The 27,500-nt window shown below is 39.6% G+C and overlaps 2 protein-coding genes and 1 pseudogene across 4 annotated transcripts in view; 2 read left to right on the top strand and 1 right to left on the bottom strand.

Annotated features, from left to right (window-relative positions):
• Positions 1 to 8,757: 8,757 nt before the first annotated feature.
• Positions 8,758 to 10,305, bottom strand: LOC138005070 (tigger transposable element-derived protein 6-like). Its single transcript, XM_068851359.1, has one exon. It carries the CDS (start codon positions 10,303 to 10,305, stop codon positions 8,758 to 8,760), a length of 1,548 nt encoding a protein of 515 aa, XP_068707460.1.
• A 5,046-nt stretch (positions 10,306 to 15,351) lies between these two features.
• Positions 15,352 to 27,500, top strand: part of LOC138006801 (SMC5-SMC6 complex localization factor protein 2-like) — a 25,105-nt gene continuing 12,956 nt past the window's right edge. The window contains exons 1-7 of one of the 3 annotated variants that reach the window (XM_068853373.1): positions 15,352 to 15,467; positions 15,585 to 15,669; positions 18,124 to 18,170; positions 19,480 to 20,793; positions 21,446 to 21,570; positions 23,495 to 23,743; positions 24,107 to 24,535. In XM_068853373.1, coding sequence (XP_068709474.1) covers positions 19,521 to 20,793; positions 21,446 to 21,570; positions 23,495 to 23,743; positions 24,107 to 24,535 — 2,076 coding nt within the window. In that variant the 5' untranslated portion in view covers positions 15,352 to 15,467; positions 15,585 to 15,669; positions 18,124 to 18,170; positions 19,480 to 19,520. Of the gene's footprint in view, positions 15,544 to 15,584; positions 15,670 to 18,123; positions 18,171 to 19,479; positions 20,794 to 21,445; positions 21,571 to 23,494; positions 23,744 to 24,106; positions 24,536 to 27,500 lie in introns of all 3 variants that reach the window. The other 2 variants (XM_068853371.1, XM_068853372.1) reach the window with 2 other exon arrangements.
• On the top strand, positions 17,139 to 17,828 carry LOC138006298 (uncharacterized; annotated as a pseudogene).

The following is a 27,500-nucleotide window of genomic DNA, read 5'->3' as shown; positions in this document are numbered from 1 at the left end:
TCATAGCAGAGTAAATGTATTTATTGTCTAGCTTAAAAAATGTGATTCAAACTAAAACAATAAACAGCCTGTTGTGTTTAGGTCAAAATTCAAAAAGACGGAAAAAGTACATAATTTGACCAGTTTTGCAATGTTAAAACTGCTTGACGTTGACATAGAGGCAAACAGAGAGAAATTAAATATTTTTTTAAGATATTGAAAGTTGTTATGACTTGTAAGGATTTCAAAACTGTTCTTGTAGCTTTAATTTGTGGAATAATAATAAATGCTAGACTTCGTAAACGGAAAGTGAAAACACAAGTTATTTGAAACCGTTGCAATAAAAATAACTTTACCAATAATGTTAATTACAAACTAATCTACATATTTTACTTAACAACTTTTCAATGGCAACAAAGGCCCTGGTATAAAGATAAACAGAAAAATTTAATGTCACCCTAGTGAGCAGAAACTACAAGTTGCAGGTGAACTAAATGGAAGGTTGATGTTCATTACTAATTTAACATACATGTAGTATGATTTTATTTTGATTGACATGTTTATAACTTTCACCAGCCATTGGTGTTACACTTGAACCTCCCGTACGCGGACACCCTCGGGACCAAGGGTAACTCTTCCCTTACGGGACGGTGTCCTCTTATGCGAAGTTGAAAAAAAAGTGCAACAGAGGGTATATAAAACACCACAACAAGTCTTTTAAAGCTCTTAATTCAGACAACTTGTAATTGTGTTCAAGGTGTAGACAAGCCAAACACGACTATTATTGGTCAAGATAGGAAATTCAACCCCAGAGTTTTTCTCTAACAAGTACATCTTTTAAAGACCTCCCTTTCCTACATGAAATTAGGAGAGGATTTTTCAAGATTTCTCTTAGTAAGGGCTGGTTTTGTATAAGATGCCATTTGTTCATTAGAATATGTTTGAGGACGGTTACGAAGTTCCTGAAGCGTGCGTCTAACTCAGCAGTTAAATAGAAGATTTACGGTAATTCCACACGATTTGAGAAAGGTCTCAAATTCTGAAATGATAAATTAAATTATCGGAAGCAATTTCGTCCGGAAATCCGAATCTAGTGAAAATATCACTCTGCGCCTTGATGACTTCGCAAGAGGTCGTCTCTTTCAACGTGACGAATGAGTATCCTTGACCTTAGATAAAACAAAACACTCTTTTATTACTGTCTTATTTACTTCTCATAAAGTGCATACTCTTGATGACCAGATTGTTTGGGAACTTTGATTAGTAAATTAGAAACCCACGGGCTGGCTTCAGTTACCTCTTCAATAATATCGTCTTCAAGCATTCTATCAAGCTCATTATTGACTGCAACAATTACATCTTAGGTATTAACTGAAGTAAGTGTAGTTAATTCAGTTAATTCTGTTTAAAATATAAGTGCTACACGGCCAACGTTTGTATAAACGTAACCTTTCCTTCATCTTAGGTATTGACTGACAAGTTTGACGTTAGGGTGATTGAACGTGCTCAAAATCAGTAACCTTTCCTATGCCTTTTAAAATATCATCATATTCCTTTAACAAGGAGGCTAGCTTATTACTGGGTTGCCTATGGGCAAACCCAGTCGAGGTCTGCGTTTAGTTTGTTTGTTTTCTTTTTTTTTTTTTTTTTTTTTTTTCCGTGTCGGTAAAAGTCTTGCCTGTCACTCCCCTGGTAAGTGGTGTCTTTGTGTATAGAGCCTTCTGCGCGTATTTTCTTAGGATCGAGAGGGTAGTGGAACTGCGTAGATTTCTCTGGTGGACACAGTAGAATCATCAACTTAGCCTGCAATGGCGTCGAAAGTCATGCAACGCGAATGGCGTTTTAGTGGATCCTTAAACAAAATATACCCTTATGGAGCTCAATAATGGAAAGCCAGTTGGATAAACTAGGCATGAATCTCAAAAGCGACGAGTACTGGACTTCGACAACAATCTATCGCCCGTCGAGACGAAATCAAAGTGAGCAGTATTTACCTGAAGTACATGGTAATTTGACACAATTGAGTTTCTTGTCTTCACGCACGCAATGAAATAGGAAGAGGTTTTCACCTCTAAGAGCAAATATGTTGTTTGTTTCAATAAAATTTTCGCTGGAAAAGGATTCTGTGGTATTTTCTGCCTTTGTGAATTATGATATCATGTTGTGTATTGAATTTTCGAGCTTAAGGCTCAAATGTGATATGGGAGAAGTTTTTTAGTATTGCTCTGTAAGCAGGAAGGGTTCACAGGCCTGTTGGAAGCGGGCTTGAGTTTCAACAAAATGAGGCCCAAAATCAGTGAAAACTTGTGACGCAGATGAATAATAAAGTAGCTGCTATTTCCAAAATGATGGAATTACCTGGTGATAAATAACGTCGTACGCGTCTTGGAGAGTAAATTTTGACTTTGCATAAACAAGAGTTGGGCGATTGTGATCTTTGTTTTGACTTCGCTCGCGTTACTTCGTGGAGCAAAGACCTGCACGTGCACCTTTTCGCAGGTGGAAATCCTCTTCAATAATGGATTTTTCAGGCTTTCCTTTCGTTATTACTTAAGCAACGTTTGTAACTGCGATGATTTAGTTAAAAAAATCTTGAAATACTCCTTTCCGCAGTTCATATATATCTCTTTATAGCTCGGAGTCAGTAACTAAAAAAATTGCAAAGGATGAACGTCGCTGCAGACCAGCTCCCAAGGTGACTCGTAACCCATTGTGGAGCACTGTCTAGCGCAATCGCGCGGTCATGGGTTCGAGTCCCGTTAAACCTCCGACCCCGCGCACGATAGTCCGCCGATGTTCTCCCGACTGAGCTTACCGGTCGGCAGTTAATCGATGACAATAACAGGTGGATTTACTCCTTTAACAATAAAATATCAATATTTAAGTCAGCTTCACTTTAACAGACAGCCTTTGACAAGCCTCGCATCATTTTCCATTCTTAATATTGTTAGCGGCCTCTTCCCTAGCGGCTCCTTAAAAATCTTAATCAAGTTACTGAGTACGTGGTCAGCGTCTTGGTCTTTGTTTGCTGTTGTTTTTTTTTTTAGGTGTCCACAGTCGCCCTCTGCAACCCAGAGACTGGTTTTTACTCTGCGCGACAAGCACAATTTCAAATACTTTTCCCCCATAAATGTAAACTGAATATTTTCTTTCTTTTTCTTTATGAAGAAACCGTTCGTTGTTGGTTCATGAATAAAGTCTGCTTTGTAAGCTCTTTCATAATATAAAAGGTGAAATGAATGCCGGAATTAGTTTCAACCATACTATACAATTAGAGATAAACCACTGTTCTATTTTTTTTCAAATTACTTATTAAACACTGTTAAAATCGCCATGTTGATATTTTAACGAGGTTATCCCAGGTTTCATTTGTGAATATTCCCAGATTGGAGAAGACCTGACTCACGCTGTTCAATTTATCAGAAAACGTGGCTTACTCATCAAAAACAACATAAAATTTCCACCTTTCCTTATGCTTTCAAGAAAGAAAATATTCTATGTAATTTAGCTTTAATCCCAACAGGAGGCAATTTGCAAGGCAAAGATGTAATATTAGTTTGATAGTATCATGATCTTAAGTTCTCCGTAGTGGCCCTAATTTTTGTGTCCATTTTTTTGTAAAAGGGATCCAAAAGGTGTGTTCATATTTCTTCTTCAAGTTTTAAAAACTTGACGAGTAAGAGAATCCGTTCATTTCAGAAAGTATCCGGTACAGGAAACGATTAAAAATTGATGCCCACAGACCGAGGAGTTTTTCGAGTTTTAACGCCGAAATTAATAATTGCTTGGGGCGCAGATTTTCAGTTCCCCATCAATATTTAAAAGTCCTTGTTATGAATATTTTGAGCTTCAGTTGACTTCTAGTCATTAAAGATACAGAAGATCTTTTCGGTGTAGATTATGTACGCATCGTCGAAGGCAGAAAAAAATTCTTTATTATTCCAAATTTTGTTATTTTTTAATCGCTCTACCTTATCATAATTGATTATTTAAAACTGATTTCGCGCGTTCCTCTCTAACATGTTTTTGAAACAGCTGCAACTGAAGCACAAATCACAAACACAAACCACTCTGTGAATCTTTAGTAATTGCTGTTCAAACGTCTCTGAGGTTTTTCACAATTAGACAAAGGATCCGCAATTTTTTCGATTTTAAGCCAACTCACTCCTTCTACGCACATGCAATGATTGCGGCCGGTTTGTGCACGCTTTGATCGGCAATAGAAATATTAGCTAAGTTGAGAGAAATGGAAAGTCTCAATGAGTTCATGGTCGGAGTTTTGTATTTAGTTTTGATTTACGAGATCATTTTATGCGTAAAACAAAAGATGACCACAACTGACCACAAGAGACTTCACAAAACAGCTATCGAAAGCGCATCTCCTCGAACAAGAAAGGATCAGCATGGAGGGAAAGCCTTGATGGGTAGATATTTGCCCATGCCTGCGTCTGGATCAGGAAGACCAGCTAAAACTAGTACCTCTCGGCGCTTTATTCAAATGCGAATTTTGGGTAGACGATGAGTCACCACTAAAGACACCGACTTCCGAAAAGTTAATGCAAGATACTAAATCCTCTGGTTTATCCCACTCAAAGCCATTTCTACGTGGACCACGATATTTTGGCGATCAACAAACATCGAATGGGAGCAACTTAACTTTACAGAGTTAATCTGAAGATTGAATGAACCTGATTCCGGTTTTCTGGAACCTGTTAAGAATCAGGTATCTAACCGGAGGCCTAGCTATATATAGCTTTTTGAGGGCGCAAGAAATGTATTGAATTATTTTCTTCATCGAAAATAATAAGTATAACGCATATTATTTCCGAGGACATAATGGCATGCTAATACGCAGTACACAGTTTAATCAGGGTTCAGGTCGTGAACATTGTCGTTTGAAATATGTTAAACGAGAGCAACACTTTCATTTCACGCTGAAATATTGCAGGTTTCACTAATAAGAAAAGTTGAAATTAAAATCCCACTAGAAACAAATAAATTAATACATGAAAAACATCCCAGTCTTAGTCGCCTTTTATCGTGGAAACAAATCGGCTTAGCAAGACAAAGTACTTCTTGACAATCAATGTCTGAATTGATTAATTGATGAGCTTCAAGAGAACCCAATCAATCATCTCGGTGGTGGGTCTTTTATGAAAACGGGGAACGGTTTTCTTCCGCTGAAATTTATGCCTGGGTATAACTGATTTTAGCCGTAAATGAATAATTCATTGTATCCTCTTTTGTGAATATGCTTCTATCTGTCCTATATCCTTTAATGACCTTTCGTCATGTTCTAATGGTCAATGCCTTAACAATGCTCTGACAGTTGTAACCGATGCCTTTGATACGCTGGGTGATAAAAGCTAAGAAAACTCTTCCATCAAATGTCATTTAGTCGTTCTTTCATATTTTCAGATTCCGGGAATTTACCTTGAACTAAAGACAAGATCTACTTGTGGCGACTTATACTTGAATTTGGCAATTTCTGAGCGAAAAAAGGGTGAAATTGTCTACAGCAAGAAAAGACAATTTTATTAAAAGCTTCTTACTATGTGAAGGCTTATAGTCCGACCTGTTTCAAGTGAACAGAAATAACCCGCCACTGACCAGGATTTCACAGTCTTTTAAAACTGCAGTGAAACACGTTGGCAAATATTGACTAGCGTTTCAATGTTTGATATGCGAGCGCTGCGGAAATGCCAAAAAGAAAAAACAAGAGCGCTTTGATGATCTTAGATGGTTGGTGACACTTTCCGTCGGAAGCTACAATAGACTCGCTGCGCGAAGTCTCTTTCGTTTCCTACCTTACGCTCAAGCGCCAGCAGCTTGTGAAAGCTGCGCGCGCGTAAACGCGAGAGCTGTTAGCACGAAAAGCCTGGACCAAATTTTGCATAAGATCTGAGGATAAACTCTAGTGGGAACCCGCTGTAGGGCGTGAGATAATAGAAGACCATGGGAAAAGTGACAAGCAAACATTTCGGGTCATCTTAGCGACGAAGTGTTTATTGCGACAGTAGTGGGCTCTGGCAGTGGTCTCTTGCTTCTTTTCATAAGCGATAGGCTAGAACGGCGTTTCAGGAAGACAAAGGCAAATGACCAATCAAAAACAACAAATACTTTGAAAAATATGAGAAAAGACAGAGCAACTACTCCACTCATTCCGCATACTATTGATCGAATGCAAAAATGGCCGCCAACAAATTATTCTTTTGTCTCAGTGTTAATTAGACTAACTAGCCTCGTTCACACCCCTAAAATTGAAAGAATTTGGGCTGTAAAACGAGGCTAGTTAGGCTAATTAACACAAAGACAAAAGAATAATTTGTTGGCGGCCATTTTTGCATTCGGTCAATGTTGTCACGCACTCTACTCCCGAGTAGAGTTCATGATACGAGCGACCTGGACCTTCTGAAATCAGGCTACACATGTACACCATGTGGGGTCGTTGCATATCTTTTATACCTGTAGTGTATTTGGCTAGCGGCCTGTGTACATTACGCATGCACGCTGTTTCCTTTTGTTCGGGTGTTTATCAGTTTTTCTGAGACTAAACAGTGGCGACAAGGATAAATTCAATAAGCAATGGCCACCATTGTTAATATAGAGATTTTGATCATACAAAGGACATTTGGGGGACCTATGTGGAGCGAGTGGAAGAGTTTTTCATGGCAAACGACATCGATAAGCACCACAAAGTGCCAACCTTATTTGAGTGTGATCGGCGGGAATTAAGACTTATACGCTGCGGAAGGATCTTCTCGCGCCGGAAAAAAACAGCTACTAAGTCTTTTCAAGAGATAGTCACAACCCTACAAGAACATTTGAGTCCTAAACCACTGGAAATTGCTGAAAGGTTCTGTTTTTACCAAGGAAATCAACTCGAAGGAGAAAGTATTCAGTCTTACGTGGCCGAGTTAACACATTTTGCGACACATTGCAATTTGGACGCTAACTTAATTAAACGAAGCACTTCTGTGTGGACTATGAAAGGCGATTGCTCTCCGAGGCGGAAGTTAAACTGAAATACGATAAAGCTGTCGAGATTGCTGTAGCGATGGAAACTGCCATTCGCGATGCTGCCTAGTTGCAAAAAGAGCTCAAATCAGTCCCTCACGTGCCTGCCGTGTCTGTCGTGGCAGACATTCTTTGCACAAAAGGAAAACCTACACAGGGAAGAATATGTTTGTTGTGAAGAGTAAGGGTCGTGTTTTGATGGGGAGAGATTGGTTACACAATATACACTTAGACTGGGATTTTATAAACCATTGCAAGTTTCACAAGATGCCACCAGCCCTTAATTAAGCTCAGTTGAGCGTTTTGAGTACAGTCAACTCTCTCGTAAGCGACCACCCTTGGTGCACGACAAAGTGGTCGCTTACGGGAGGTGGTCGCTTACGGGAAAGATCAATGAAATAAGTCGAACACTGGATTGATCAATTAATTACATAAACATATTGCCTAATCAGCTAAAATTAGGCAAATAGAAACTAATTTATTTGATTTTTTTCACATGCAACAAGTTTCGGAAAAGTATAGTGGAGTAATGATTCAAAGTTCGAGTGAGGCCTAACACTACTGTGAAGTTTTTTACCCAATTATTCCATCAGGGATCAACCCTAGTATTGGAATTGGGCCCACACAACTAGCGATTACCTAAAATTAGGCTTGGGCCGAGCCTAATTTGTCCTTGTGAATAACATCTCACATACCCACGGCCAGCTCCCGTTCTGGCCTTGTAGCTCAGTCGGTAGAGCAGCGGTGATCTAATCCGAAGGTCGTGGGTTCAAATCCCACCCTGGTCAGAGTTTTTCTCTGTCCTTGTGTGGGCCCAATTCCAATACTAGGGTTGATCCCTGATGGAATAATTGGGTACAAAAAATTCACAGTAGTGTTAGGCCTCACTCGAACTTTGAATCATTACTCCAAATGCTACTGAAGGACAACAACTAGCGATTACGTAGAGTCAAGAGAAAATGAGAGGACAGAGAGGGAGTCTCAGGGCGTTGACCGGGATATGTCATGTCCACGAAAGTTATTTTTAGACGAGCGGAAGTCGGAAGTCTGTCTTCCGGGACGTCCGCATGCAGTCTTGTCTCGCTCTCAGGTTCTTAGTGAAAAGAGAAAATGGCGGCGCACGTGGAAGGCTGATGAATAAATATTCATCATGTCTTTTCAAAATGCATGCGGACGTCTCGGAAGACAGACTTCCGCTCGTCTAAAAATAACTTTCGTGGGCATGACATATCCCAAGGGCTGGACCGGGAACCTCCCTCTCTGTCTCCTCATTTTCTCTTGGTAGAGTGGAGTGTACAGTACTTGTCAATGTGTCTCATGTTAATGAAAATCACCTGAAATTTAAACCGAACAAAACCTAGGAAAACAACGTCAAACATGGGGTGCATATACTGTACTTGAAATCTTAATAATGTATTTACATTACTCGGTCTCATTCGATCGCTTATCCACGAAATCTAGAATGCTCGATTGCTTCTGTGACTTAAGCCTCATGTCAACAATAATATCAGACACTTTCGTGACTGCACTAGACAAATCCTCGCAACTCCGATAATCTGCAAACTCAGCGATCTGACGCACGAGATCAAGTGCTCCTTTAACTGTTTGCACCGCTGGGATTGGTAAGGGAGCATGGTCACTGCTATCATCACTGTCGGAATCAGTTGCTATTTCCGTCTTGTTGCTGTTTACGTGAGTAGCGATAACCTCATCTCGTAGGGTCTCCCTCCAGTCAGGGTCGGCGGGATCTAAGGAGTAATATTAATAGGCGTCCGCATCATCGTCGAAGGCAGCATAGGGTGCAGCGTCAATACCTTTCTTAAACATCTTCTGCACCAGGGCTTCAAGGTCTAGTAACTCCTCACCGGCAAACGGGTCATCGTCATCTTCATCCAATTCCATGGCTGAGGGGTACATTCCAACATGTCTGAAACACTTACTGATTACCTCGCACTTGACTTCGTCCCACGCATTTACCATCCATCGCACGGCCATTAGGAGGTTCACAGACTTTACTATCTCGCTGGCAGAGTGTTCTCCGTCAACTTGACTAACGATATGCCGCAGCAACTTCCTTTTGTAGTAGATCTTCCACACCTTGATTATACCAGCATCCAGGGGCTGCGTGCGCGATGTGGTGTTCTTCGGTAGAAAGGCCACTTTAATGTTGGAGAACATGTCTGTCAGCGAGGATGGATGACATGGTGCATTGTCTAAGAAAAGGATAATATGCCTTTCCTCTCTTTTCAGACGGTTGTTCAACCTGGTAAGGATAGTAACCATTATCTCGGTTCTCATCCACGCCTTCTCGTTGCTGAAGTACTGGGCACCGCAGGGGTATGATGGATTTGCCAAACGTGCGAAGCAGCGCGGTCGTCTGCTACTTCCTATCACAATAAGGGCCTCTTTGTTGCCCGCTACATTCACAAAGAATGCAGAGGTTATTCGTTGCTTCGCATTTTTGCTGCCCCTACAGCGTTTCCCCTTTTGAGAGAGCGATTTCTGAAGCATCGCCTTCCAGAAACAGCCAGTTTCGTCCTCATTCCATATATCCCTCGGTGAGTAGCCCTTAGTTAGCTCTTTCAATCTTTCATTCCAGCTGTCTATCGTCTCTTGGCTTACATCTCCCTCTTCCCCAGAAATATTCATTTGGCCGATTTTATGTCTCTTTTTCCACTTGTCTAGCCAACCACTTGTTCCTTTAAATGTGTCATCTCCAATTCTCTCAGCTATGATTCGCGCTTCTTCGACCAGCATGGGGCCATCAACAGGGATATTTGACTCTCTTGCTCTGGTATACCATTTCCACAACAAACCATTGATTTCGCCATACTTTTCAACATTCAATCTCTTTTGAGATTGAGCTCCTTCATTAGAGTTCCACGATTCTAGAATCCTAGCTTTCTGCTTCAGGATTTTGACAATCTGTGTTTTCCCGCCATCAAATATTTTCGCTAACTTTCTCGTGCTGTTACCCTCGTTAGATTTCCGGATGACTTCTATTTTTTCTTTCAGGGGAAGACATTTCCTTTGACCATCATTAGCTTGTGGGGGCATTGGTGGCTTCTTCGCTGTGAATTTCTTTGTAACTGGTTTGATGTCCTTAACTGGGATTCTTGCTTGCTTGGCCACCTTCGGGGTCGGCACGTCAAAACAAGAAACGCAATAAGCCACCGATACACCAGCTTTCCAGCCTAGGCTGTCTTCGTCAGCAGGGGATGAACATTCTTTAGACTTGTTACAGACAGGTTTTGCACACCTCAGACAAATATAATTCGTAAGACTTGAGCATTTAACACAGTTCCTCATCTTTAACCCTGTTGAGCACACGTGCATGTACAAATGTGGGAAATTCCCACGAGTATTTTATCTTTATCTCACGCGTTAAGGATACAAAGTGCAGATGCCAATCAAACTTGAACAACCTCCACGCAACCAACGTGTAACACGTGCAGTAACAGAACTGAAAATCTTCGTCATTTGCCTATCATTCACCATCGATTCGCTCCGTTTGAAGTCCACATGGAGAAAAAGAATTTTTCAAGCATCACGGTTCATTCATTTATACGAGGTTATCATGTCTACAAGGATGAAACAACATGGGTTCCCGAAATTGGTGAGCAACGTAGACTGAAACGTGAGCCACTGAATGAAAAAGATGGAAAGGCAGTTGTAGTAGTGAGGCCGCTGTCAAGAAATTTTACTGAAGCCGAACATCCCAACACCGTGTCAAAAGAAGACGAAATTGTCGGCCACATACCATTACAAATGTCTCAGTATGTCAGCAAATTCTTGAAACGAAGGACCAACAATGGAAAGGCCATTATAACAGAAAAACGTGTAAATCGAGGAGCAGGTTATGGACTGGAAATTCCCTGCAGTTACATTTTCTACGGAGACAATGACATTTCTATTCTATGGCTTAAAGAAAAGATTGAAAGCACTGGCATATTTCACATTGAATAGCGCCTGGCCAATCTATGCATTCTTCTGATGAACTTGTACTGACAGTATATCATTTTGGAACAGATCACTGTAACAATTAATGTAAACTGTTGTTATCTGTCAGCAGTCCGGGGTAGCGTCATTAAAAATTGAACTTTTGTCACTTCTGAGTAGTGATTCACTAACGATCATACATGATTATGTTGGGTGGTCGCTTACCAGAAACAGAAAACAAAAGAATATGTCAAATTTGTGGCCTAAAAAGTGGTCGCGGTCGCTTTAGAAATTTGAGTGGTGGTCGCTTACGAGAGAGCTCTGGGAACAGTATTTAACTGAGAGACAGAACGGTTGTTTACGAAGTGGTCGCTTACGGGAGGTGGTCGCTTACGAGAAGTGGTCGCTATGAGAGAGTTGACTGTATTCCGATGTCTTCGAAGACAAGTTGGGCACATTTACATCAGCCCAGGCAAAGTTAACCCTCAAGGAGGATCACCAAGCACACTTTGTTAAATAAAGGCCAGTGCCTTATATATAATTACGCCTTGAAACCAAAAGTGGAGGAAGAATTGAGAGGACTTCAGAATGAAGGGATTATAACTAAAGTTGAACTGAATGAAGTGAATTGGCCGCCACACCCATTGTGCCACTTCCTAAGAAGGATGGTTCTGTCAGACTATTTCAAGGTCACAGTCCAGAACTAAAATACAGAACTAAAAGCAGAACAGTACCCCCTTCTACGTATTGAAGCCATTTTTGTAAGCCTTGCTGGAGTACAGAAATTCTCTAAGATCGATCTCCATCAAGCATACCACCAGTTAGAGATGGAAACTCGGATTCAAGGAAATCATACCTCACCTTCAATACCCATATGGGTTTCTTCCAGTATAACCGTCTGGTTTTTGGTATCACCTCTGCACCAGCGATCTGGCAACGAACCATGGATAAAGTGTTGGAAGGAGCTCGTGGCAGAAGCTCTTGAGCCCTTCTACTCCCGCAGAGATGAAATTTTGATCCTTGGTGGCTCTCTGATTTGAGGAATCAGAATCGCAGTACCCCGTAAGCTTCGGCTGAAAGTTCTTGAAGAACTTCATCGAGGACATCTAGGAGTGGTGAAGATGAAGGCCCTAGCCCGAAGCTACATGGATAAGGAAATGAAGATACTGCAAGATCTTCCTCGGGTTTCCAGTGAACTGCTGCCGGAAGAGCCTAGAAAAACACCTTACATCCTTGGGAATGGACTTTCTCGCCCCGGCAGTGTATCCGTGTATTGATTTTGCTGGCCCCTTCCTTGGCCATATGATTGCCGTGGATGCTTATTCAAAATGATTGGAACTAGAGAGAATGGACACTACCACCTCAACAAAGACCATCCAGAAGCTTCAAAACCTCCTTGCTAGGCATGGTGTCCCGGTGCAACTAGTGAGCGACAATGGACTGCAGTTAAATCTGAAGAATTCGAGCTTTTCCTCAAGAGAAATGCAATGAAGCATGTAACATCATCACCTTATCACCCTGCCACTAATGGTTTAGCTAAGCGCTGCGTGCAGAGCTTGAAATCAGGCATGAAAAGTGAGCCAGAAGTGAAACCTCTAAACATTAAGTTGACAAGGTTCTTGTTAGGTTACAGAAGTGCACCGCATTCGACCACTGGTGAGCCGCCATCTCAGTTATTTTTTGGAAGACGACTGTGCACTCGGCTGGACCTGTTGAAACGAGATCTCCGCTTGAAGGTCAACAACCGCCAGATAGAAAAAACTGTCTCCACAACTGGTCGGACAACCAGAAACCTCTCCATTTGCTAGAGAGTGATAACGCGCAACGACACTTGTAGTACTAAGTGGGTAACTGGTATGATCCGAGCACAGCGCGGTACCTTGCCCTGTTCACCTTTATCACTCGGCGGCCATTTGGAGTCCGTGGGGAATAAAGGCTTTGTCTTTGCATTCTCTTTGCCCGTCCGGTCTCACACTGAATGAGAGGTTCGACTGGCAAAGTCTTTTGTTTGGACATTGAGTGATATGGGCCAATGAAGTGAAAGTTGGTCCTAATTTGGTGTGGCGCCGACACACAGACCAGCTTAGGGGCTCAAGTATGCGTATGGCAAACAGAGGGGAGGGTCGAGGGGAGGAGGAGGAAGAGGTGGCTAGCGGCCTGCAGTGTAGTTACTCATGCTCACTGTTTCCTCTGATCTTGTTCGTGTTTTTGTCAGTTTTTCTGAGACTTAGCAGTATCAATGTTAATTAGACCTACTGCCCTCATTTGAAACAAATCTGCTTTTGAAATTTGCTCGTCGTAGCGGGGCTAGAAAGTCTTATTAGCATGAAAACAAAAGTTTCAATAATAATATGGTAGTTACAATAATAATATGGAGTTTTATCTTTTGTCTCACGATGTAGTTATTTTAGATGCAATGTAGATCGCGGCGTTTCAACTTTTTACTGCTGGTCTTCATCAGGCGATGAGGTGGACTAGTCACACTCGATCATTTGTAACACGATGGTCGGCTGTGATTGGGGCATTTCGATCCTACATTGCTTCGTTGGTAAATTGTTTCCAGTGCGGTCCGCCGCTATGCTGTTTCCCTGAGCTGTTTACCAGTGAGGGTCCCGACAAGGAATTTTACCTCGTTTCAAAGCGGACAGTTGACGGTCTCGTGCCCGTGCTCAGAGACGTCAGAGGACTGGGTACAAGCGAATCGTGTATCTTTGCTTGCTCCTTGATTCTCTCTTTCATAGATCTCCCTGTTTGCCCGATGTAGACTTAACCGCATTCGCAAGGAATCTTGTACACTACATCATCCATTCGAATGCAACAACGAGCCGTTCAAGACGTCAAGCCACCCCGCGGGAGGTGGGTGGGCTACCATTTTGCACAGAACAAAAAGAGAAATTTGAAACCTCTCGCCCACTTAATTGAAATTGATTGAAGATGGGGAAACAAAAGATCTTAATTTTTAATTCTTTTGTTCACTTGAGAATTCTTTGAGGACGCCCACTGTTGTAACAAGAAATTACTTCAAAAAGAGATAGTGCATCGTTTCCGGAATGGCAAGCCAAGGGCAGGAGAAAAGATAAAATACTATAGTGTGGCTCACTCGGTCTTTCATATTGATTTGGCTTCGTCTATTGAAACTCTCGAAAAATTAAGATAGAAATTTGGACCGTCAACTGTCTGAATGACGAGAAGTCTGATACTCTCAACCATTAAAGAGAAAGACTGATTTTTGTTCATTTCCGTTGTACATCAAAGCATAAATTTTAAAGTCTTGGTTTTCACGTGACGTCACCAGAATTAAAAAATAAGGAGTTATCAATCCTTTTGAGATTTTAGTTTAGTTAGTTATTAGAACAGCTGAAGACTTATCTTTTTTGCAACTTTTCAGTTTAATAGGGTTTTTCGTCTTTTGATAAAGCAAGATTAAATTTCTAAATTTCTACGATTTTGCGTGGCACGATATTAAAATGTCGGCCGAAAATGCTGCCACGTAGGTTTAAAAAGACTTACCCGCTGAGATTTCGCAATCTGAATAGTCCTTGTACGAGAATAAGTACTCATCTAGATGTTTGTGAGCCCTCAAAAGACGACTATAGGCTTTTTATAGCAAAACTCGATGACATATGTTTTTGTTAGCTTCCGGCCGCCTTATTTGTTCCTCTTAGAGGGACAGAAACATGGCGTCTCCATACAAAGCCTTACAGATTTGAGTAAAACATTTCTTCGAATATCTCCCAAACGAAACATCGCACAGACCTGAATCTTTGCGAGACAGTTTGAATATTGATCTCCTTTTGTTTCATTGATTTTTGACTTTATTTGTTGAATGGTTTTGATGATGGTGTGACAGAGAAAATCAGCAATAACTATGTTACCTTCAAATGCCACTGCATAAAATTTCAAATTCCGTTTTCCGTGAATTTTCTATTACCGTATAATTACGCGTGTTACATATGATTCTCTTAACTTTACAATAACTGGTTCCTGGTTAACCCAATTTATTACTATGTGCGAAGATTATTTACATTACTCATTAACACGAAGAGAAACAATTTTGAAATTTCCAACAATATATATCGCTTAAAACTAAACCAAAATCATTCAGATAGTCAAAACTTCCTATTTATGATCATTCCCTTCACTTTTGTGCTTGTCAGCACTATGACTGGCGATACTTTAGGTCCACGTGTACACAAGTTTGTTTTTGCATCTATAGATGTCTAGATTTTCAATTACAAACTCTGTTTTGATTGGCCACTCTACCTCACTGTATAAATAGTTCACGCTGAAGTCAAAATAGGTACGTTTCGTTTTTGAGGCACGAAACAAAAAGGTCTGGGGACATGAGAGCCCCAAGAGGACGGCATGTTATAAATATAGGCGACTGCGAGCAAGTCAAGTCAGCAGTCTATCGTGTGAATGTGGGAATTGGCGCCCAAAAAACAAGATGGCGTCAAACCGACTGTCAAAACGATAAGGCCTGTCGTTGCTAAGATGAAAAGAAAGCTAGGATCTTTGGAAAAGGGAAAAGGGTAGGAGAAAACGGTGGTTCTTTAGTGGAGTGATCATGCTACCGTGCAGATTTTAGAGTTTAGTGGCACAACACACGTGAGATGCTCTCCCTTTTCATGTAGCATTATTTTATTCAGGACACTGTATACACTTTCATATACCGGACAAAAGTGACGGACGACAAAAGAGCCATTGTTATTCCGATTAGGAATTTCTGATTAGGTATTGCTATACTGTTTTTTTCTTTTGTTTTACGGACATTATTCATTTCGGATCCGGTATATGAAAGACGAGCTAGAATTATTGTTAACAAAATTACATTATTTGCAACCGTAGCCTTACTTATTTTTTATGCCTGTCTGTACCTCGTACAAACAGACTTCATTTTGCACAATGTGGCTGTCTTTTTTTTTCAAATTTGAATTCCTCCTGTCATGTCAATTCTTCCTTATCTTCATTGAAATGTCAAGTTTCTGGAAAATAATTAGCTCATTGACATCAATAGGTGGTTTTCACGTGACGTCATCGCCGCCATGTTGGTGGACGAAAACAAAAAATCTCTCATTAGTCTCTCATTAGCTCCTTTTGTTTGTCCACCAGCAATTGTACATTACATGGTAAAAGTTAAGAATCCAATCCTGCCAACGCGTCGGCCAACGCGTCGGCCGACTGTCGCTCAACTGTCGGTCGACTGTCTGCTTGACGCGTTGGCCACTGTTTTAACTTATAACGTGTGTCGGTGGTGTATCGACCGACACGTTGGCCGACGCGTTGGCCGACGCGTTGGTGGGATCGGATTCTTAACTTTTACCCATTACATAATGGTTATCAGGGTCTCCAGAGATTGGTTGCAAACCATTTATAGCAGGAACAGTTGTAACCACCCTGCCTTATACAACTGTGCATGTGCTTACTTGTCTGGAAATGCTAGTTAAATATCTTAATTTATCATGCCAGCTTACTACACATACATGCAATTGCAATTGGCTAAATTGCAGAATATCCCGCAACACTAGCTATTGTGCATAGCTATTAGAAAAAGAATACTCAGAAATGCAAATTAGGCCTAGGCACTGATTTCAAAGATTTCAAATTGGTTACCTTTCAGTTATTGTATTGCATACATGTATGTACAGTTATTAGGGCTAGGCACCGATTTCAAACTGGTTAGCTTTCAGTTGTAGTGTTTATCAGCAGTTACATGTAATTAGGGCTGAATTATGAATAAGTTACAACAGAGTAGCTGTGTGGATGAGTAACCACCTTCCAGAGAACTTGAGTGAATTATCAATAAATTACAACTAAGTAGCCACATAGGTCTACGCGTAGCTACCTTCCAGAGAACTTGAGCGAATTATGAATAAATTACAATGGAGTAGATGCATAGCCACTTCCCAAGAACTTGAGTGAATTATCAAGAATAAATAATAACTTGAGTAGCCACTTAGACGCATTGCAGGCTGTACCGTGTAGCTAGAGATGCAGGTATTCTGCAATTGGTCCTCTGTTTTTGCTTTTTTTCTGCAACCATTGGATTTGCTCATGACTGTAAAGATTTAAGATGAAAGTTGTTAAATGGATAATTGTAATAAATCCTTATAAGTAAAGGCTTTTTAAAACAAATTGAGGTAAAAACTACCTCAATTTGTCACACCTACCAACACTGGCCTTTTGCTGAATTACAAGAGCCAAGTTGATGATCGCTACAAGTGCGGCTTATTGAAAACTATGCTTGATCGTGCCTTCTGCCTCTCATCCAACTGGTCACACTTTTCCGATGAATGTAATCGGCTCAAAATGGTGTTTTCTCGTCTTAGTTATCCAGACAGGTTAATTAGTTCCACCATCTCGCGCTTTATCGCAGTCAAAGCTTCTGATCAACCTGTTCTCGAATTACCAGCTGTTAACAACGAATTTAAAGCGGTTCCCGTTGTTCTGCCATTTAAGGACCAGTCTTCAGCCGATATTGTAAGAGCACAACTTAAAGATCTGAGCCAGAAAATTCAAGTGACCTTCCAGCCCATATTTGTTAGCCACAAGATTAAACAGCATCTGAAACCGCGCGAAGTCAAGCCTCCATTGTCAACCAACAATCCCTTGTTTATCAATTTAAATGTGACCTGTGTGATGCAGGTTATGTTGGTTACACACGGCGGCATTTGCAGCAACGCGTTCACGAGCACAAGAATGCGTCTTCCTCCATTGGAAAGCATTTCCGTGTGGAACATTCCTATGTGCCCAATGACCTTACGAGGAATTTTACCATCTTAAAAAAGAGCAAGAGCAAGTTTGACTGTCTCATATATGAAATGTTTTAAATTAATGAACTGAGACCAAGCCTCAATGTACAGTCAGACTCAATTCGTGCGAAGGTGTTTTAATCCTTTTTTATTCTTGCATGTTTTTAACACCTCCTTTTGTACAGTCTCATACTTTACATACTTTTACTTCTTAGTTTTCAGTTATATTTATATGTATGCAAAATCTTATCTTCACTTTTAAGCTTGATAATGACCGAAGTTCGGTCGAAACGTCGCGCATTTTTCCCGATAATTTTTACCTCAATGTAATAAATTATCATTATATGTGAATGTACAGTAGATTATAAGAATTCTTAATGCATGGCAAGGTCAGAAGATAATAATAGCTCTTGTTTGTTAATATTATTCTTTCAAGAATTCAGTCAATCACAAAGTTTTTCAAGAGTTTGGGACCCCAAACAGGTACTGTATTTTTGTCTTAAACGATTAGCAGAATTAATGAAAGGTTTATATACATGTGGAAGAAGATATCCTAAAGAGTGTTGAATTTTGTTTGGTTATTGATAATAATCAATATTGGAAAAAAGGTTTCGACCCAGGAGTTACATAGCTTGATGGAATTATTTTGATCATCTTGGTGAAAGTAGTCCTGAGAACGGCTGTTGACAATAACCGAAATTTTGACAACCTGAGTGGAAGTCATCTTCAGAGTCAAGTGATGGTTGAAAATTCAAAGGAATGTAGTGATGCTCTGGTAATTGGTGCATTATGATCCTGTTTGTGAGTGAAGGTCGCAGTTGGTTTGTAAGCTGAGTGAAAAAAGTTGTGTGTAGTTAAGGTTTTCTGTTAAGTAACCATTTGTAAGGTGCAGGTAGAGGGTGGCAATAGTTAAATGTAGTTTGTTCTAAGTTTATATACAGACATGTACCAGCTTTCAACTGTGATGCGCTTAGGTAATACATGTGCTCCACAGAGTCCTAGTTGATAGTGTGTCTTGTTCTTGAGTGGTTTTCAGCAATATTGTTATTGAGATCACCATTCTTACAGCTGTAATCGCTTGTTTGTGTTTGGTAAATCATGTACGTATTTAGGTTCCTGCCAGTTTCACCAATGCAAGTGGCCTGGCAATCACAGCATGTGATCTTGTAGACTCCTCCCTGTCTGTCCTTGGGGTCGTCTTTGTCTTATTATTACCAGCGTCTTACAACTTGAAAGCTGGTATATAAACTTAGTACAACAATTTACAGATGTACAATAAACAGTTGCCAACCTTTACCTTCTCCTTACAAATGATTACTTAACACAGCAAACCTTAACTACACAATTTTTTCCTCTCAGCTTACAAGCCCACTGCGACCTTCACTTACAGTACAAACCAGACATTAAATTCCATTGAGGTATAATCCATATTATGGAGCATTAAAACTTATCACTTTTAGTAAAGAACACATGGTTGCCAAAATTAATATTTATGTCCAGATTACATGTATGTTGGGCTTGTGAAAATGAACAATCAACTAATGGAACTCTTTTCCTAAAGAAGAATTTCAACTCACCATTTTAAATTTATTAATTTGATCAATAATTTTTAGCATGCTTTTGGTATGTTATTGTCATTTTAATTAGGTTACTTTGATTGATAGTTATCAAACAAGGATCACTTAAGAGTTAACAACTCAGTTTAGATTTTACATGTATATCTTGGTGACTTTGTTTTAATTTATGCTATTCAGTCTGGTCCCCCTTTTTATTTTAATTTTGTTATTTTCAGGGAATAGAAGGAGTTGTGGTTTGGCTGAGGATCCTGCAAAAATGAAGACAACAAAGACAGATGAGCACAGGGAACCAATACTTGAAAATCATCAAGTGGCAAGTGCAGCACGCAATGCATCATGCATGGACAAAAGTGCTGAAAAGAGCAAAGAAAACAGTCATAACTCAGAAAATGAAGCATTGCTAAATGATGAGTCAATTTCAGCCACAAGCCAGCCAGAACACTCGACCCCCATTACTGATACAAAATACTGTAAAAAAACTGAGAACAAAATTTACTGTCCAGCAGTAGTGGGAGATCAGGGAGAATTGACTAGCATGGACTGTGGGGATACATTCTATTCAGCTGATGAAGACAGTGCTTGTTTATATAATACGTGTCATGGGAGCTTCACTAGCACACAAAATCAAGGTGTAGATATTTCTTCCAGAAATGAACCAGGGGTGGATGCTAAAGGGAGTGAAAACAAAGAAAGTCTTTTGCTTGCAGAATCAAATAGGCGAGAATTCTCCTTAAATGAAGAAAGCTCTTGTGTTGATACTGCCAGAACAGATCATGATAGTGTTAATGATCATTGGGAAAAAGAGGAATCCATAGAGTACTCTCAGCAGATATCCAAGGCACCAGCAGTCTCCTTGCCCTGGGCCAAAGAGTCACTTGATCATGATAAATTGAATGTAAACATTGTCAACAAAGACCCAAAAAACAGTAACAATGATCTCATTGAGGGAGATCAGAATGACCAGTATTCTTGTGGCAGTTTTGATAGTAGCAAATGTGTTAAGGACTCTAGCAAGATCATTGGGTGCAACTCATCGGATTTGGAGAAATCTGTTTCCTTTGAGGATTGTAAAGATTCAGAATGCGATGAAACATTCAGTGATCTCAGTGAAGTGAAACACAATGCAAATTGTGAGCTGTTTGAAAAGCCTTCAAGTGATCTTGACAGAGACTCAAATCATGGTATCTCTGAAGGCTCCAGTTCTTCTGACGAAGATCTTTTAACACCACCAATTTTCCTTTCTTCAAAGTTTCAACTTAAACCAATCATAAAAACTCCAGAAAAAGGAGTCGCTCCATCATATTGCACACCATCCCCAATTATTAGCGACGTTAAAAGAGAAGAGAAAATCAAATACAAACTCTCTTTTGACAAGCTGATAAAGGAAAAAGCAATGCATGGAGAGAAGGATGCAGAGCTTGCAGAGATGGAAGCAGAGTTGCAACGAGGATTGGAAAGAGGAGGCATTTGTGATGTTCACGTGCCGAGTGCTTTCAGTGACATTGAATCTGAAGAGGAACTCTTTGATGGTAAAAATTGAAAATCAACTTTTTGTGTATATTTTTCCCATTCAGTTGCATGTAAACCCATTGAGTCCTGCAGGGGGTTCCCCATTGACGAGTAAAATCGTTTGGCGTTAGACAGAGTAAAATACTAAGTATGGTGGGTTTAGGCCGGTTTAGGGGTGAATGGGCTATTGGGGCATAGTTTTTCAGTGACTGATTAATGTATTGACTCTGGGGGTTCCCCATTGACAAGTAAAATCGTCTGGCGTTAGACACAGTAAAATACTAAGTATGGCTGGTTTAGGCTGGTTTAGGAGTGAATGGGTTAAGGGGAAATAAATTTTGCCTTGGTTACAGGTTACATGTAGGTCATCTAGATGTGAATAGTTTACATGCGTGAGTTGGTGCTTTGAATTGTAAAAATGCATTTAGTTCACATACATGTACCTGTACATTATAAATCACAAATGACACGAAGCATTATTTGCATAATTTGATAAATTAATTTAAATTTTTCCAAATTATGTATTTAACAAATTCATATTATAATTTACATGTTTTTACTGTTCTTTGTCTTATACAGTAGATATTGTGGATTTGTTGTTCAAGTGTTGTCTGTATACCGGTAGTAGCTTAATGATGAACATTAATATTTTGAGAGTGTTTTGTAATTCAGATGGGCGTGACCTGAAAGACTGTATGTTGCCAAAGGATATCAAGAAGTTCCTTGTGGATGTTCATGATTTTTCTGAAGAACTGTCAGGGGAGGACATCTTTCCACTGTTTCACCCCTATGTAACAGTAAGCCACATTTTGTTGTCCAACAAGACAATACATGTACTTTCTCTTTGGAGGCTTGTCTAAAAGGCTTTTCTCCCTGGCCATCCCACCACTGGTAATGGAATATCGCAGAGAGAAAGTTTCATGTACATGTACATGGAGGTGGGCTCTCTTGAACAGTGAGCCTTAAAGAAAATTAATCCTCTTAACCTACGTGATTCCGATGAATTTCTGGAGCAAAAAGGTCTCTTTCAGTGACTTTCAGCTGGTTAAATTTGTAGGCTGCCAGCTTTCAGGGACATTCTCTGCTAGTATTCTTCTTGCTTGGTTGCAAAGTTTCTAGATACTGTAGTAGGCTGATGAAAAAATGTAATTTAAGGGGATCTACATGTAGCATATGTCTCTAGATGCCTTCTTTCAGTTTGAAATTTATGCACAATTCATGGTCACATCTACACACTGTAGCTAGTATGCTATGGAATTCTATAATTTGACCATGTCCAGACACGCATTGTGTACATATATGACACAACACTGATTTTTTTTTTTAGTGAATTAAGACTTGGATTTCAGGCCCGGGTTGCTTGAAGCATGGTTGGCGCTAACTAGTGTTAAACCATGGAAACCAATAGGGTTTGATACCTCTTAACCAATGGTTAGCCCTAACCAGACTTCAAGCAACTGGCTCCAGATTTTTACCATTACTCTTGTTTTTTTTAATTTGTATTTTCTAATTACTAAGGTTTTTGATAAGCAATTAAGAACAAAAAGCAGTGATATAAAAGAATGAAGTTTGGACGGCTCCATGCCGTCATTCTCAAATTCAACTAAAAAAATTAGGTGAGTTCATAATAATTTATAGTGAATTTACGTTTGAAAGTCTCAGTACATAATTATAATTAATAAGAGAAAATAAAATAAATAAAATTCCAAGCGTGGTGTGCTTGAACGTTCAAATAGAAAGTTTTGCTTTAATGGAGTCAGATTGAGTGCTTAGTGTTGGGTTATTGTTTGAGCATTTCATAAATTAAACAATCCAGCCCCCGACAGCATTTCGTGAGAATTGTAAACTGGTCACGGAGATCTTTGTTCCTCAGATTGTGTATGTCCCGCAGGTGTTTAACAAGGACAGTATGCTTATTTTCATTAATGCACTGAGGTAGGTGTCGGCATGTATAGCCCACATAATCTAACATCACACAGATACCGGTAACATTTGTATTCATAAACAAGGCATTGTTCATTAATAAGAGGTGGTTTGGGTTCTGTCACTTTGATCTCATCAGCAATTTTCTGGCTTGTAAAACACTGGGAGCAAGTCGCTGTTAATTTTCTTCACGAGATCAGAGAGCTGTCTTCGTACTACATGTCGGCTGATCGTTGATCTTTAAAGGGTAGAATAAGCTGAACGGGCTTATTAACCTGAATATCTTGAGTACTTGTTCTTGGTCTTGCGACTCAATGAATCTGGTGATTGTAGAATTAATGAGTCCTTCAGGGTACTTAGGCTTGAGAAAGATCTCTTTTCAGGTTATCACGTTCAGTAGCGAAAAGATCAGATGAAGATGAGAGTCGATGTACACGATTTAACATTATTTGACAGTTCAAGCGCACCATGCTTGGAATTTTATTTTATTTTATCTTCTCTTATTAATCATATGCACTGAGACTTTCACACCTATGTTCACTATTATGAACTCACATAATGTTTTTAGTTGAAATTGAGAATGATGGCATGGAGCTGTCAAAAAGTCATTATTTTATATCGCTACTTTTTATTCTTAATTTGTATTTTCATCTTCACTTTTAAACACGTTGTGTAGCCCCTAGGTGATACTTGGTTATGTAAAGTATTATTATTATTATTATTATTATTATTATTGTTACTATTATTATTGTCATTTATTATTATAATTATTTTGCCTGTGATTGCATTCATTCACAGGATGTTCCATCCCTGTTGATAAACCCTTCTCCAGAATGTGACACATTTGAAGGCAAGCTGGTGGTGGCATCAAGCAGTGACCTGCAAGAATTACTCTGTGGTGGCTGGATACTACAGCACTACTTGGATAGGTTCTGTCCTGCTGATGTTGCGTATTGGCTGTTTCAGATACTGTGTCGGCACAGGGACCAGCATATCATCAGTTCTTCATTTCAGATCCTATGGACATTAACTGAAGCAGCCACAGAGGTACAATTTGTGTGTGTAAAACTCATTGTACCACAGCTTTGAACAACTGGCATTACAGGGAGTTAATGCAAAAAGAAAAAGAAAACATGTGTAAAGTGGAATTGGTAACATTGTTAATAGATAGTGACTCAGTTTTTTTGTAAGTTGAGTTTCCTGAAATATACACATGTAGTGCACAAAAGTTTTGAATAGACATTTGAGCTTGAAAGTAACATCCCTAAATTTTAACGAGTAAAAAGTCAGCGCTGTTTGTTAAGTTTAAAAAAGGTTAGGACATTATTATAAAGCAATGGTTTATTTGAACCAAAGTGTGTTTCTTAAGCCATCTAGGATCAAGCTTGTATTTTCTTTGCTTTTTTACAGAAGAGAGATGATTTACCCCCCAACCCGAGAGGTTCACTATGGGTCCCAAGTATTAAGAAAATAATGAAAGAGTTACTTTCTCTTGGTGCAACAATACCAACGCTTTATCCTGGGGATCTTGTGGATGCACTAAACATCAAGGAAATGTTTTCTGCGGAGATTTCTTCGGGCGAGATCCAAATGGATCCAACCAGCAGCAGTCCTCAAACTGAATGCTTCCCTGTCGTAAACATTATGCATCTTGTGCAGTTTGTCACACACTGCCTACAAAAGTGTCCAAAGTCTTTCACCATTCAGGACTTGAGAAACTTGGTGGTTATGTTTTGTCGCTTGGCTTTGGATATGAGACTTCAAACTGTTGTGTTCGACGTTGAGATGTGCCTTGCAGCAGTGATGAACTGTTATGGAGAAATGCAGTGGCCTGATGAGGTACATTTATGATAATTAATAGTAGTAATAATAATAATAATAATAATAATAATAATAATAATAATAGTAATAATAATAATAATAATAATAATAGTAATGAACTGTTATGGAGAAATGCAGTGGCCTGATGAGGTACATTTATGATAATTAATAGTAATAATAATAATAATAGTAATAATAATAATAATAATAATAATAATAATAATAAACTTTATTTAAAGCCCTGGTCAAACGGGAGGAAGAGTTAATGATAGTTGACGAGAGTTGAAACTCTTGAGAGTGATCGAGAGTTGGCCAAACGAGAGCAAGAGTTGGCGAGAGTATGTCGAGAGTTTCAGGGGTAAAAGAGAGAGACCCTGGGAAAACGCTTTCTAACACAAATAATTATGGCGAGTAGCCAGCCGGTATATTCAGCTATCCAGACCGCTAACGTGAATTTTGTGTGCAAGCTTATGCATGTTTATTTCTAATGCTTATGTTTTTTGGCTGTCACTTCCCTATTGTGATAGTCTTTGGAGGAAACATCCCAGAGGCAAGGTCTTGCCTCGTGTAAGTCAGTTGGTGCAAAATTTTTTGAAGCCTTGGCGTTGCCCTTGGTTCCCAAGTCCAATGCAATATTATTTTTCCTTTTTACAGACTGTAATCTGAGCCCGCTGGAAAAAAACAGTAATTGCTGACCACAAAACTCTTGCTCAAACTCTTGTGCGCAGCCAAATGAGACAAAACTCCCGCCAACTCATGAAAAATTGGAGCAGGTTGAAATTCGAGTAGAGCTCTCGAGAGTCGATGAGAGTGGCTTAGAGCGGATGAGAGTTCCTGGCCAAACGAGAGCGAGAGTTTCAGGGCTTAAGTCTCAGCTGTATTTAGTGTTGGGGTAGTTGTACTAATTGGGGGCACTATACAGAAATCAAATCATCTCATAGCAAACTCAACTCGTCTGGAAATTGAGTGCTCTCACCACTGTGCCATCCTTGCTGGTGCTGCATATTACATTTAAATATTACCCTGTGCTCTTCTCAAAAGAAAAATGAAACACTTTCTTTTTAAAAGTTTGGAACTGGTTTGTTTTGTTTTTATTACTTTTCAAGAGCTTGCACTAATTATCGATACGCTTGGTTGAGAGAATTTACAGGAAGATGTAGGAAGTACAAGGAGAAAGAACCAGGAACAACCGCATTTCATCTATGGTGTCGAATCTCCTCCTTAAATCAACTTGCCCACTCAACAGGCAACTTTGGCCCTCAACATTTTGCTCTGGCACTCAACATTTATTTTTTTCACAATTCGCCAACCATTATAAAAATGATAGGGTGGCAGGATGGTAGGGGGAAACTCAATTCCCCTTCTAAGGCTACTCTCCTTACACACACACACACACACACACACACATACTAATGAATAACCACTAGGACTAGTTAGGATAAATACATAATTTGAGTGCGTAAATATTTGAGCAACGAAGATCTAAAGGACTGAAGAATATGCAAGGACATCTCATGTGCAGGTAAAGAGTTCCAGTCACTAATATACATGTAAAGACTAAAGAAAGAAAACTGGAAGTAATTAGTGCGGACAGGTTTTGGCCTAATCTTGTAAAGATCTTATGCGGGTGTGACCTATAAAATCAAAAAACCTGGTGACTATTAATGGCACAGTAACCAGTCTTATACACATCTGAATCAAACAAAGGTATTCAGTTCAAGAGAGTCGCACTTAAAAGGGAAGCTCCACTCTTACTACATAATAAGTTTAAACCAAAGGAAATTGTTTACCAACAAATTTGTTCGAAATTTGTTTTTAAAAAAGTGTTTATGTCAGGAAACGGGAATTTTAAAATCGCTTATTTTCACTTTCACATTTCGTGGGCACCGCCATCTTGAATAATTGTGACGTGTTACGGTTACCCTATACAGTCGAACCTGTATATAACGGCCCTGTATTAAGCGGCCACCCTCTATTAAGCGGCCAGTTTTCAAAGTTCCGATTTTTTGCTCATACAAACGCTGTATTTGTTACCTGTATTAGGCGGCCACCTCTATTAGCGGCCGTGGCCACCCTGTGGCAGTCCCATGTTTGTCTTTATTTGTTCATTTTATGTGGTGTTTTGTGTTTAAAATGCAATCCATCATCACTATTATGAAATATCATTTGCAAAGCTAGTGTAAACTGACAATCGACTCTTTAGTGTTGTTAACGCTTTGCAGTTGTCCGCAATGTGCTTAAGTACAGTACAAAATCACAAACGCAAACGCAAAAAAATGATCGTTTTGAAAATATGCTTCACTCTTCAGCTAGAAATTCCTCTTCAGTTAGCTTGTTCCTTAGCCATGTGTTGGAGAATGAATCGCCTTGAAACTTATACTCGCAAGGGATTTCCAGGCCATAACCTCCACCTCTGTTAACTCGCATGCCCTTAGCCATAACTTTCCCTTTGTTTGTAGGCCGTCTCAAAAATTTGGTTAGCCACAATGCCATCAACTTAGGTACATGTCCAATGATGATGATGATGATGATGAACTTTATTCATGTGTCGATGTATTTAGCTCGCGCTAATTGGGGACACAACATAAAGATAACATAAATAATAAATATTATGATAACTAATAAATAAGAAATAAGCTATAAATTTTTATATACATTTACAATATTCTAAAATAATCAAAATAATGCTAACAACACGGGCACATCTTAAGAAGTACAAATTACGCACGCGGGGCAATTGTTGCCATTTATCAGTTCAGTAAGATCCTTTCATCTAATATGAAACTGAAACTTAAATCACTTCATAATCGTCCTTCATTTCATTAGGATGAGAATCAGTGGTTTCGAAGCGGTTTTGCCAAGTCCAGATCTTGTAACTCTCGGTGTAACACTAGATTTCCGTAACAATTGCCACAGCATTCGAGTCTTCCTTATTTTGCGGCTCTCGTTTCAATGCGTACATCTCATCGACTTTTGGCTCCCA

The sequence above is a fragment of the Montipora foliosa genome, chromosome 6 (genome assembly GCF_036669935.1).
Source record: "Montipora foliosa isolate CH-2021 chromosome 6, ASM3666993v2, whole genome shotgun sequence".
In the NCBI taxonomy this organism is placed as follows: domain Eukaryota; kingdom Metazoa; phylum Cnidaria; class Anthozoa; order Scleractinia; family Acroporidae; genus Montipora; species Montipora foliosa.
The sequence above is the reverse complement of the archived record's forward strand: the minus strand, read 5'-3'. Positions and strand labels throughout refer to the sequence as shown.